The 12,232-nt window shown below is 39.0% G+C and overlaps 1 protein-coding gene across 15 annotated transcripts in view; it reads left to right on the forward strand.

Annotated features, from left to right (window-relative positions):
* FAT1 (FAT atypical cadherin 1) overlaps positions 1-12,232 on the forward strand; it is a 131,549-nt gene that overhangs the window by 52,528 nt on the left and 66,789 nt on the right. For all 15 annotated transcript variants that reach the window (XR_011433374.1, XR_011433375.1, XR_011433373.1 and 12 more), the window contains exon 3: positions 7,336-7,650. Coding sequence is in view for 10 of the 15 variants with exons in the window: in XM_070253407.1 (XP_070109508.1) it covers positions 7,336-7,650 (315 nt within the window). In the remaining 5 variants the exon portion in view is untranslated. The remainder of the gene's footprint in view (positions 1-7,335; positions 7,651-12,232) is intronic.

Here is a 12,232-nt window from a genome sequence, read left to right on the forward strand (position 1 = left end):
TTAATGAAAATGAGGTAAAAACAAATTGAAAAAATCTTTATCACTTAAAGAAGGATACAAATTAATCTACATATTATGAGCTCTGATGGCCATCCTTTAAAAAAAAAAAACTTTAAGTAGATTTACAGAGAAATTGAGCAGATAATACAGAGTTCCCCTATGGCGCCTGCCCCACACACAGATTCCTCTATTATTAACAACCTGTATTATTATGTCTGTTATAATTAATGAACAATATTGATGCATTCTTAAGTAAAGCCCACAGTTTACTCAGATTTCCTTAGATTTCACCAAATGTGCTTTTTCTGATCCAGGATCCCACATTACATTTAGGTGTCATATCTCCTTAGGCTCCCCTTAGCTGGGACCATTTCTGACAGTTACTTTGTTTCTGGTCAACATTCTTTTTTCAGCACATGCTTCGTAAACACCCATTGTTTACCAGACCCTGATCAAAACAGACAGCAAATCCCTGCTCTCAAAGGGTTTGCATTTTAGTAGGGAGCTCATAGTCTACTTTTAAATGTAATTTTAAGACAGAAAGAATGTCTTATAGCAGATTAATATTTAATATTATGGGACTTCTGATTTTTCCATAACTAGCAGAAAAAATTGAGTAACCACTTGTGGATTCATTGTAGAAAGGCATATTGTATCTCAAGTATGTAGAAGATATCTCTGTTCTATTAAAGTGAGTTTTGATTTTACATTTGGGAAGATACTTACTTCCAAAAGAGTTACTCTGTTTACCATGCAACTTTGGAATGGGAGAAAAGAATGTCTGTTGGTCCCTTTTTGCCCACAGGGAAAATATCATCAAAAATTATATTTCGTATTTCAGTTTTTCTTGTGATTGACTAAAGAAGCTTTTCATACAATTGCTGCCTTAAGCTTGATTCTAGGAAATTTTTTTAAAAAATGCATGTGACATGGTATATCAGAAAGGAAGATAGAGTTTGCGTATTTGTCTTGCCAGATTGTTGCTGATTATAAGGATTTTTGAGTTGGATGGCTGAAGAATCTGAAATAGCAAGGTGTTATTGAAAGCTTTGACCCTGGGCTTGATAGGGGCCAAGACCTATTAAAGAAAATAGGAAAATTCCAGGAAGAAAGATGTTCTGTGGTCATGGAAATTTGAGTCATTTAAATTATTTTTAGCAGTATAGTGGCTACATATGATGTTACTTTTGCCTTAAAAATTACTATGTTGAGGGTCTGGCCTGGTGGCATAATGGTTAAGTTTGCACGCTGTGCTCCTGGGGCCCAAGGTTCACCAGTTGGGATCCTGGGCGCTGACCTACATGCCATTCATCGAGCCATGCTGTGGCAGCATCCCACATAGAAGAACTGGAAGGACTCATAACTAGGATATACAACTATGTACTGGGGCTTTGGGGAGGAAAAAAAAAAAAGAGGAAGATTGGCAACAGATGTTAGCTCAGGGCCAACCGTCCTCACCCAAAGAAAGCATACCTTTAGGAAAAAATCGGAGAATAATCAAAAAACTGAACCTAGTGTAGGAAACGGAAGTTAATACAAAAAAATTCCTACGTTGAAAGTCTCTTGCTCCACCTGTGTCAGTTGGAGGGAATGCTGGCCTTTCCTATTCAAGGACAGTATTGGAGTTAACAGCACCATTAGCCATGAATGGTGGGGAGTAGGAATTAGTTATTCTTGGAAACCTTTATTTACTTTTGGACCATTTACTTGAGCAGCTGGTACTGTATCCTATAACCTTTGCGTAATCAGGATATGGGAAGACATCAGTACCTGTTTGATTAAATATATGGACATTCATGAATCCTTCTAGAAAGAAATTTTGCTGTGAGCTGTGTTTTCAGCTACATTGGTCAAACTCTTTTAACAATTACACTGTAGTTTTTTCTTTCTGTCTGGCCTTTCCACCGTATGCTCATTTAAAATCAGTTTCCATAGTGACATCTGGTGGTGGCTTTGAAATCCTAGAGAGTATGTTTGGAATGATAAATATTTTTACTTAACAGGTCCAGATCTCCGGCTGCTTTCAAATTTCTCGGCTTATTAACATCATTTCCTGAAAATGTCTTCATTGTATTCTCGAGATTGGAAAGCGAGGCATTTATTACTTCTGTAATGTTTCACTAAAGCAGAGGGACATTGCTGGGTGGTGCATGTAACAAGCTTGTCTAAACTTGTCTCCTCTGTTCAAGGTATGCACAGTGGAATTGCACAGCAGCATCCCTTTCTTGTCTACTGCTTGTGTACTGTAACCTCATGTCAAGAAAGGGGTCGTTTCCACGTTATCCTTCTCTCGGGCTTTTTCTCTTAGTGCGTTGCTTCTCTTCTGGGGCTGGAGGGAGCTCTGTGCAAGGCCTGGGTTGCCTGGGCTTACACATCATCGAGTTGCATACTATTTTTGCTCTCTCAAAAAGCGAAAGAGGAAATAAAAAATAGGAGCAGAGATGGCAGAGAAAGAAGGGAACTGAGAGACAGGAAGATACTTGAAGACCACAGAGGGCGAGTTTGTATATGGATATATATATGTGCCGAAAAAGATGCTACGGTATTATCGTGGCTATATGTTAAAGAGGAATATCTTTAAAACTGTAGTTTAAATATTTATAGTTTTTGTTGGTTCCTTAGAGAATTGTCCCGGAAAAGTGAATTTGTAACCGAGTGTGCACAGAAGTACTTAGTGAAAGTTGATGATCGTGGACTGAGAGAAGGAAGAGTGAGGTGGAGTTTTGAGAATGAACAGTAGCTTGATTTCGCTTCCAGCAATGGCTAGGGGTCTGTGGCAGTGGTGGTGGTTTTCCTGTGTTAAAGGTGCTAATTAGAAGTCTTCATAATGGAATTCAGAAAGGTTGTTTCCTTTCCATGATTTAAGGTAACTGCTGAAGGAAATAGAAGAAATCCATCTGTAAATGCTAGTGTGGCTTTAGGAAGGACTGGGGACAGAAGCGTGACTAAGTGTGGGAATAGGACTTGTAGTGACTGAGAGAACAGACACTGCTTCTGGTCAGACTTCTAGATAGTTGGTATGTTAGTCGTTTCAGAAACCAGGACCCCTGTGCAGAATGATTGGGATTCCCATAGCCTCTGATTAAGAGGTGGCTTACTCTGCCTTCGAAACTCTCTGCGTGTTTCGCTCCCTCAAGTTGGGCAAATCATTTCAACTTTGTTTAAAAACGAGAATCGCCCTGGAGGATTTCTAAAGGGTTGCCAGGCTACAGTTCTTGATTTTGAGATGGCTAAGGCCAGATCTACGACCGGTCTTTCTCCGCAGATTATCTAGACCAGCTGTTCTGGACCTGTGGTCTGCTCTGCTTAGATTCAAGATGGAGCTCAGGGTAGTGCTTTCTGTCTGCTTCAGAAGTTTCTGCCTGCAGGTTGATAGAATGTACTTGTGACAGAGCAGACTGATTAAAAAGCAGAACACAAAATAACTTTGCCTGTGTCTGGTCTTTTCCCCCCTACTTTGTGCTTTTAGAACAGTGGTTAGATTTAGAATCTGCAATTAGAATAGTGCATAGGCACCAGACCCTGAATTCCTGTGACCAGGTGGTGTCCTTGAATCTTCTCTCCTTTATTGTCCTTGAAGTGTAGGGGGATCCTTATTTTAGCAGTTGAAAACTGCTTGTAGCCTCTCTTCATGGCAGTAGCCCGTTGTGGTCCTCAGCATCCTTGGTGCTGTGGAGTCTGGGACAATGATGCTATATAGCTAATGTTGACAGTATAGCCTGATGGTGAAGAGCCTGAGTTCTGGAATCAGACTTTCTGATTCAGATCCCGATTCCAACCCGTAATTGTTGACCATGGCTGTGTTTCTCAGTCACTCTAAGGCTTCAGCAAGTTGCTTACTTTATCTAAGCTTCGGTTTTCTCATTTGTAAACCTGGGATGAAAATCGTACAATTTCTGTGGTCTTTAAATGATTTAATGCGTGGGACGCACCTGCTGAAGTCCTTGGCGTATACTAAGTCCTACTGTTATTAAATTATTATGAATATAGTAAATTTCCTTATATTATTATGAATTTGAGCATTTTAGTTAGATTATTCGGCATGCCCTCCTTTTGCTTTGGCCGTTGAGAATTCACTGTATTTTATAGTCAACTATAAGCTATATTAAATAATTTCGTTCTTTCTTTTACAAGGATGTAATAATTAAAGTATATCAAAAGATAAACATCTTAGCAATCATTATATGATATGTATAAAAATATACAGTCCATGATTCATGAAATATGAACACCTGCACATCTTAGTCTTGCCTATTTACTATTTTAATTGCTAGTTAATACAATCCTGATTTCTCCCTTATTTCAGAGGAGCCACTTTGCTGTCTCAGATTTAATGCTTAGTAATATCCAGAGTTTACCTGGAACTCAGAAACTTCCCCTCCTAGTTGTGGCTAGGAGCTCATGCAAAGAAGAATCTGGCTGCGCCCTGAGTTGCCAGCCAGGTTGGGAGAGGGGGGTGGTTCCCAGGAGAGGGCATCCCTTGCTTGTACACGACAGTCTGGACACCTACAGACCAGAGTAGAAGTGGAACTTGATGAAAAATAAATGAATGTTTTTGTCTCTGATTTAAACCTCATATTTGCATTTTATGTTTCTTTTTTCCCTTCCGCCCTGAGACGAGAGAAGGCTGTTCTATATGAACAAACGTGTAATACAAACCTTATGAATACTGATGTTAAAAAAATGGACAAAGTATGAGATTTGACTTGACTTTTCAGAGTTTTCACGTTAAAGTTTCTTTACTACGCTTTTCTCATACTACTCTGGGAAGGTTCCTCATCTCTCTCGTTCTGAGTTTTCCATCCGTGATATGGAGATAGTACCACCACATATGTAGGCAGGTTGGATGTAAAGATTAAATCAGATAATGCATGTAAGACAGTTATTGTAGTGCCTGCTGTATAGTAAACACAGAACACATTTGTTTCTATAGTTATCTTTGTTATTAAATGCCTACGAATCACATTTAGAGGGACACAGTTTTAAAAAGTGAATAGCAGCCTGAATTATATGAGGATTAGAATTTGTACAAGGTGAATGCAAGCACCATGTACCTGTCTTCTTGACATTTTCTAATAATCCTTCACCTGCCAAGTGAATTATGTTACAGTTTAATGAAATGGCAGAACACAAGAGGAGCATTTGTGTATTCATTTTGTTAATACGTCATCCTAGTAGAGAATGTTCTCTTACTCCGTGACTTCCTTTGTCTCAGTTGATGGGAGGGATGAAAAAAGAGAAACTGGAAAAGATTGTTTTCCCTTGGTTACTAAGGGCACTCTTCTTTCAGGCTAAAAACAGATATAATTTTACTGATTTAGTGAATAGATTGAGTATGCGTAGACTATGTTTGGACCAGAGAAAAAGGAAAACGTATTTGAGTTTATCTGACGGTTGTCTCTGCTGCACGGAGAGACCAGTTAGCTCCTTTTATGTGAGAGTTCTCTGCCTTTGTTCCATATTTTCAGGAGCATTTATTATAGATCCATTTCGAGGGTTTTCTAAGAATTAATGAAGCAGTAGCAAGTAATTATAATGCTTCTGAAATAGCAATACACATTCATTTTGTGATAATCTATTTCACATTTTAATATTTAATTAAACTTGGTATTGATAACTTGTAAACCTTTTTGGGAGTGTTGGCTATGATTATCTAACATTCAAAATAAATGAGTTTTTCTGATATTAACTACCTCAAGTAAGCAAATATTTAAATTTGTATAATCAAAAAATAACAAGTACAGGTTATGTTTGGGATAAAAACTGTTTTATTTCTGAACACAGATAAGTTAATATTTGTTATTTTTCCCCATAGTATTTTGCATTAAATGGGAAACTTTAGTGATTCTAGAGTTGTAGGATTTCCAATGTCCAGCCTGGACCATGGTGTTGAATCCTAAAAGTAGCATTTTTTCAGAATAATTCATGCACAAGAAAAAATACAATGATATATTTTGGGAAAGCCAAAGGACAAGATGACACCATTGAATAGAAAGGTGAGATTTGCTTAAGAGAAATGGATATTTCCACTGTTCATCACCCTCAGAAGAGGTAAATCCTGAGATAGGTAGAGTTTTGACTGGTTTCAATGGCTGGGCCAAGATGTTAGACACACTCTTATCCTTTTCTTTGTAATTGTGTAACTCCAACTTTTACCAATTAACTTAAGAAGAAGTGTGTCCTAGGTTGGGTCCCAATTGAAGACTTTTCTATATCAACTCCAGTTAAGATATCTATTCATTTTCCTTCATTTAATAAATAGTTGGGCTTTGGGTACGGTGCTGGGTATACTGATATTTGAAAAGGATGCAGTCTCTGTGCCCTTGTGGAGCTTATAGCGTAGTGGGAGAATTTATGTTTTTGGCACACTGTTTGTCTTGCCATTTGTTGAAGGTGATTAAAAGAAACTGAAAGATTTGGTACTCAAGAGACCTGAGCGATCCCTTATTCTGGACTTTGAAAACTATGCTCTGTGTTTTCTTAGCTGCCATAAAGGGTGTGTCTACCAAACTGAGATGTGGAGAGGAGTGTTGCTCCTCCTCTTTCTCTGAACTGTAGCTGTGGTCAGATGAATGCCGTGTGCGATGCAGGGGATGCTAGACTGTGGGGCTCAGATCTCTGGTTTTGTCTCTGGGTCCCTGATCAATCTCTGGGAAAGTCAGCAGATCTCAACCCACCATGCATTTCATCCTTGGAAGAACAAAAGTACTGGGCCATTAGATGATCTCTTTCTCTTTTTTTTTTTTCCTCTTTTTTCTCCCCAAAGCCCCCTGGTACATAGTTGTACATTCTTAGTTATGGGTCCTTCTGGTTGTGGCATGTCGGATGCTGCCTCAGCATGGCTTGATGAGCGGTGCCATGCCTGCACCCAGGATCCAAACCGGCGAAACCCTGGGCTGCCACAGTGGAGTGCATGAACTTAACCACTCAGCCACAGGGCTGGCCCCAGATGATCTCTTAAGACCCACCTCATTGGGTTGTTTTGAGACTTAAACGAAATGATATTTGTAAAGTGTTCCACATAGTTTCTGACACCTAATGCTGATGATGACAAATACTTTTATAGCTCATATTATGTGCCATGTGCTAGTCTAGTCATTAAGTGTGTATTAGTTCATTTAATCACCCTGTGAGGAACATACTTTCATTATCTCCAATTTATAGGAAACTGAGGCACAGACAGGTTAGGTAACTTGCTCAAGATCACACGGCTGTAAGTGACACATAAGCCCTCCATAAATCAGAGTTGTAATTTAGGTTGACACTTCCTCAAAGTGGCATTTTGTTGTTGTTGTTGACATGCTACCTCATGATTTTCTCCGTCTTTCTCTCTAGGGGTCATAGAGACTTCAGATAGACTGGACCGGGAGTCTACCTCCCATTACTGGCTAACAGTTTATGCAACTGATCAGGGTGTGGTACCACTTTCATCATTTATTGAGGTCTACATCGAGGTTGAAGATGTCAACGACAACGCACCCCAGACCTCAGAGCCTGTTTATTATCCAGAAGTAATGGAAAATTCTCCCAAGGATGTGTCTGTGGTCCAAATTCAGGCGTTTGACCCAGATTCCAGCTCTAATGACAAGCTGACGTACAAAATTACAAGTGGAAATCCACAAGGGTTCTTTGCAATACATCCTAAAACAGGTATGTGTTAATATAATTATATGAAATATTCTTGCTTACGTTCTCCTGATATGGGGAAATTTAAGAATAATTTTCTTAGCCACTTTTCTTTAGTTTTTAATAAGTTGTTTTTCTTTTGAGTTATTCAAAACAAGCCTTTATTTCCAGATGAAAATTGAGTCCAAATGTTTTTTTCCTTTGCATTTGTTTTTATAAAGCTATTTTATCATTTTGCTCGTTAGTGTAGTTTCACATGCAGGTTGAAAAGCAAACATCTTTGTTTTGGTAATAGCTCCTAAATTAGCGATATATCTTAAACTTACTGCAAATTCTGCTGCTGCTAAGTATCCCAATTTTCTTAACTCTGCTTTTTGTGGAGAATATCAAAAGTGTTTATTTCACGATTCACGGTAGTTATTTTTATGTTGTTTTAGAATTTTTCCGTAGAGCAGTGCTGTCTCTCTGCAGGCAGTAGGGGACCAAGTTTTAACAACTTCCAAATTGGGAGCAGTTACTTTCTTGAACTGATATCTCAGGTTTTCCTTCTAGCTCTTTTCTCGTCTCAGTATCTGACCCTGCTTCTAAGCAGATAGCCGCTCGACTCCAAAGTCATCTTCCGAATTCCTTAGAAACTTCTAATCTTTGTCCTTTTACATTTGGCAGTGCATCTACTCTTTTCTCAGTTTTTCATTTGCTTTTGTATTATTTCGCAAAAACGGTGCAGCATAGCTGTCGTTTGTGTCGTGAAAAGTTAGCTGTCATTTATGCAATGAAAACTTCACACCTGGAGGGGTGCACTCTTCAATCTCTTGATGGAGTTAAAACAAGAACCACCGTATGACACTGAGACGACAGTTTATTTGTAGGAAAATAAAACTTCTTATCAAGGAGATCACTGGCCTTTGGACCCAGATGTTTCAGTGATTCAGTACTTTTCCATAGAATCTGATTATGAATTCTGAAGAGGGAGATTTACTATGATTTACATGCCTCGATCATGTCTTTGCTTATTAAGTCTTTCCTTATGCTGGGGGAGCTGGCCTGCTCAGTTCCTGGGTTGTCTATTTGATATGTCAAGGAAATATTACACAAAAATCAAAATTTAGGAGGTGTTCTCAGCTTCCTTACCAGTCTTTGTTATTCCTTTTTTTGTACCATTCTTATTTCATAATTCCCTTTGTTGCACTTAAAAGGAAGCTGCCTTTTTTTTTTTTTTTTTTTTGGTGAGGAAGATTCGCCCTGAACTAACATCCATTGCCAATCCTCTTCTTGTTTTTGCTTGAGGAAGATTAGCCTTGAACTAACATCTGTGCCAGTCTTCCTCTACTTTGAATGTAGGATGCCTCCACAGCGGGGCCGATGAGTGGAGTAGGTCCACACCTGGGATCTGAACCCACGAACTTGGGCCTCCAAAGTGGAGCATGCAGAACTGTAACCACTCGGCCATGGGGCCCCTTCCAAAAAAGAAGCAATTTTTAAGGTGGAAAGAAGCTTGAGTTCAATATCTGTGTCCCAAAATGCCCATAGAAAGACACCTGATAGAAATTGTGTGATGTAATATTTTGTCTCTTAAGAAGCATGTTAAAATGTTAGTTTTTAAACCACTCATCAGCATATTTCAACCTGGCATTCACAGAGATAGTCTTTCTTGATTGTTAAGAGTAAACATAACTTCAAGGTTTAATATGAATGTATTAGGATTTACTTTTGCCTTGAGATAATTATCCTGCCAGCTCTTTGGCCAAATTCCTGTATATTCCTCTGATAGAGAATAGGAGTGAGGTTTGGATTCTGAGGAAACCAGTCCTTGATCACAAATGTTTGAGCCCTATAAGAATTTAATTATGTAGGAGAGAAATGGGATCTGAGAGTTTTTTCTTTTGGAATCATTAGGAGGAGGGTGCAGGACCCTGAGCCCAAGACAGAAGGCTGGAATTAAGAGATTATACTACAACACGAAGATTTGAAGTAGCATCTGTAAATGATTAGTAAAAGGCTCTTTAAACAGTGTAGTTGTGTACTATTTTTACTGCATAAATGGTACCCCGGCTCAGCCTCATTTTTGTGAAAGAAAATGAAAGAGGGCTAAGAGCTAAAAAATTAGAAGGCACTCTCGAACATAAAAGAAGAAAGATTAGAAGTTGGTAAAAATTTTGGGGAAGAATTTTAGAGTCAAGAAACTATTTGCTTTGGAAGTGGGGTAGGGGTGCGGCCACAGACCTTGAGACACAGACAAGTCTAGAAGTTAAATCCTTGAGGTGGTAATTCAAGAACGTAACTGCCCCTTTTTCAAAAATTGCTTGTGGGATTAGACTTTAAATGTTTTCATTTTTCTAACGGCTTCTATCTCTCTCATAGATTAGGTTAAGTCCTCTGCAAAGAGACAGGCAAGCACGCGATAAATGTCCTTTTGAATATCTGAGTAAATACTACAGGTGTGAACATAAATGTGTATTTGAGGAGAAGAAGAAGAAAAAACTTAAGGAAATTATATAGATTAGAGCTATAGTGGGGAGCTTTGAAACCTTGGTTATCTCTGGGGCCTCTGAGATGACATCACTGCTATGGTGTTATGTCTTGAAAGGTGGTAATGTGGCATTGCCACTCCCTTTACGTCTCTCTGTTCTGACAGCTCTTAGGAAGAATGTCTGGGGAGACTTCTAAACTCTTCCTTATCTTCAGGGAGAATAAATGCCTTCCAGGAGTCCACAGCTAGCTTCCGAACCCCTGGGTGGGAAGTACATGCCTCCTGCTGGCAGGACAGCAGGAGAAAATTCATAAGGATTACGAAGAGGTTTTATTTTCTTATGAGTTGAAGGCAGGTCATAGTGGAGAATAACTGTAGTTAGTACACAAGAATATTTGTTGCAAAGTATATTATAAACTTTAGGGTTCATAAAAAAGCCTGATCGTTCCGCAAGTCACCTACCATCTCTAAAGATCAAGAAATAACCATATTTTAGCATGGGCATTATTAAAGAATATGGTAAATGCAGCTTCACGAGGTCTGTCTCTAGATGGTTCTGTTCCCACAACTCAGCAGAAAATTTGGGCACGATCCTCGGGGTCCAAAAAGTAATGCCTCAAAGTGTACATCTTCCTCAAAACTTTTCAAATAGACTATTGTTAATAAGTTAGGTCAGTATTATGGGGGCCAGACTGTGAAAGCTGATGAAAGACAGTCTGGGAGGAGGAAGTTCCCGTGATTTACTGACCCAAAACACCACCTGGAGACCCTAAATCATGTTACTTAATAATTAATGGCTGAGTGAGAAAAATCAATGGGCTGGAAATTAAGACATCTGGGCATGAGCGAGGCTTTTCCTCTAGGATCTTAGGGAAAAGTGGCTTCCAGGTCGGTCCATTTGATGGTTAGTGATGAGTGCTTTTGCACATCCGTTAAGGCATGTATTTGCAAAATACAGAGCCCCCAGAATCATTTATAGGAGATGCCACAGCCTCTCCCACTTGTGTATGTTACCTTTGCTCTATTAACTGTACATAAGATGATCAAGGTCTTAGTAGATTGATAAATGTGTGCATCTCCTTTGGATAAACACGTTTAATGAAGTCAGATTAGTCTCCTTGCTCCTCAGCGGTAAAGGTAAGTTTAGGACTCTGGTGATTCTCAAGATGTCCAGCAGACTAGAGCAAGACATTCGTTGTTATTCATTGTTTGTTTACGCATCAGGTGTTCACAGAGCTTGTGCTCTGTTTACAGCACGTTAAGAGATAATTTGAAAGTTTGTAGTCTGCATAAGTGAAATAGCAAAGAGAAACAGGTGGGTACCAGAGAGTGCGCCAAAGACTGTAGCAAACACCTCTGGAGGAATGGGAACAGAATGATGTGGTGGGTGTACTCAGGAGGACGAGAGCCCTTGGGAATGTTACTGGGCTGATTTTGACGGTAGTGAAAGTGGTTGGGTGGAGAAGAGGAAGGGGGTATTTATCACGTTGGGGGTCAATTTGAAGGCATGGTGAGAATTAGCAGCCAAGAGATGAAGTTAGATGAGTGTATGGGAGAATGACTATGCTTGATGGAAAACCTTAAATACCAGAATAAGGGTTAAAGGAGAATATTTGTTATTTTTATAAATAACCAGCTATTTTTGACAGTCTACATGCATTTCCTTGGAATATTTTGTATAAATGTAAATCAGATGACCTGAGTCATTTTGGAGAGGAGACCATCTCTACGGTACCTTTTTCTCCTCTTGTCATCATATGACAAAGTATTAAAAGAAAAAAAACCTTGCTAGGACTGGATTTGATAATCTGAATTTTGGGTTCTAAATGACAAGTTTGTGTGATCATTTTTTGAATGTTTTTTATCTTCCAGTCAAAGTTTCTGTGCTTGATTATGATGCCAGGAACTCTCTCTCTGCATCTCACGTGGTTCTTTTGATATTGTTTGTAAGTAGGGTGAGGAGCGTTCTTTTTCAGACTGTACAAGCAAAAGAGACTTAATCCTTTTTCCTTTTCTGATACACTTTTGTTGACACCAGAAATTTTTATAACATTTTTTTGTTAGATTATGTCCAGTATCAGCTGGGGTCAGTTTGCTTCTTTTAACATGAATTGTGCACTTGCTCAAGATGGGAGA

The sequence above is a fragment of the Equus caballus genome, chromosome 27 (assembly GCF_041296265.1).
Source record: "Equus caballus isolate H_3958 breed thoroughbred chromosome 27, TB-T2T, whole genome shotgun sequence".
NCBI classification, from domain to species: domain Eukaryota; kingdom Metazoa; phylum Chordata; class Mammalia; order Perissodactyla; family Equidae; genus Equus; species Equus caballus.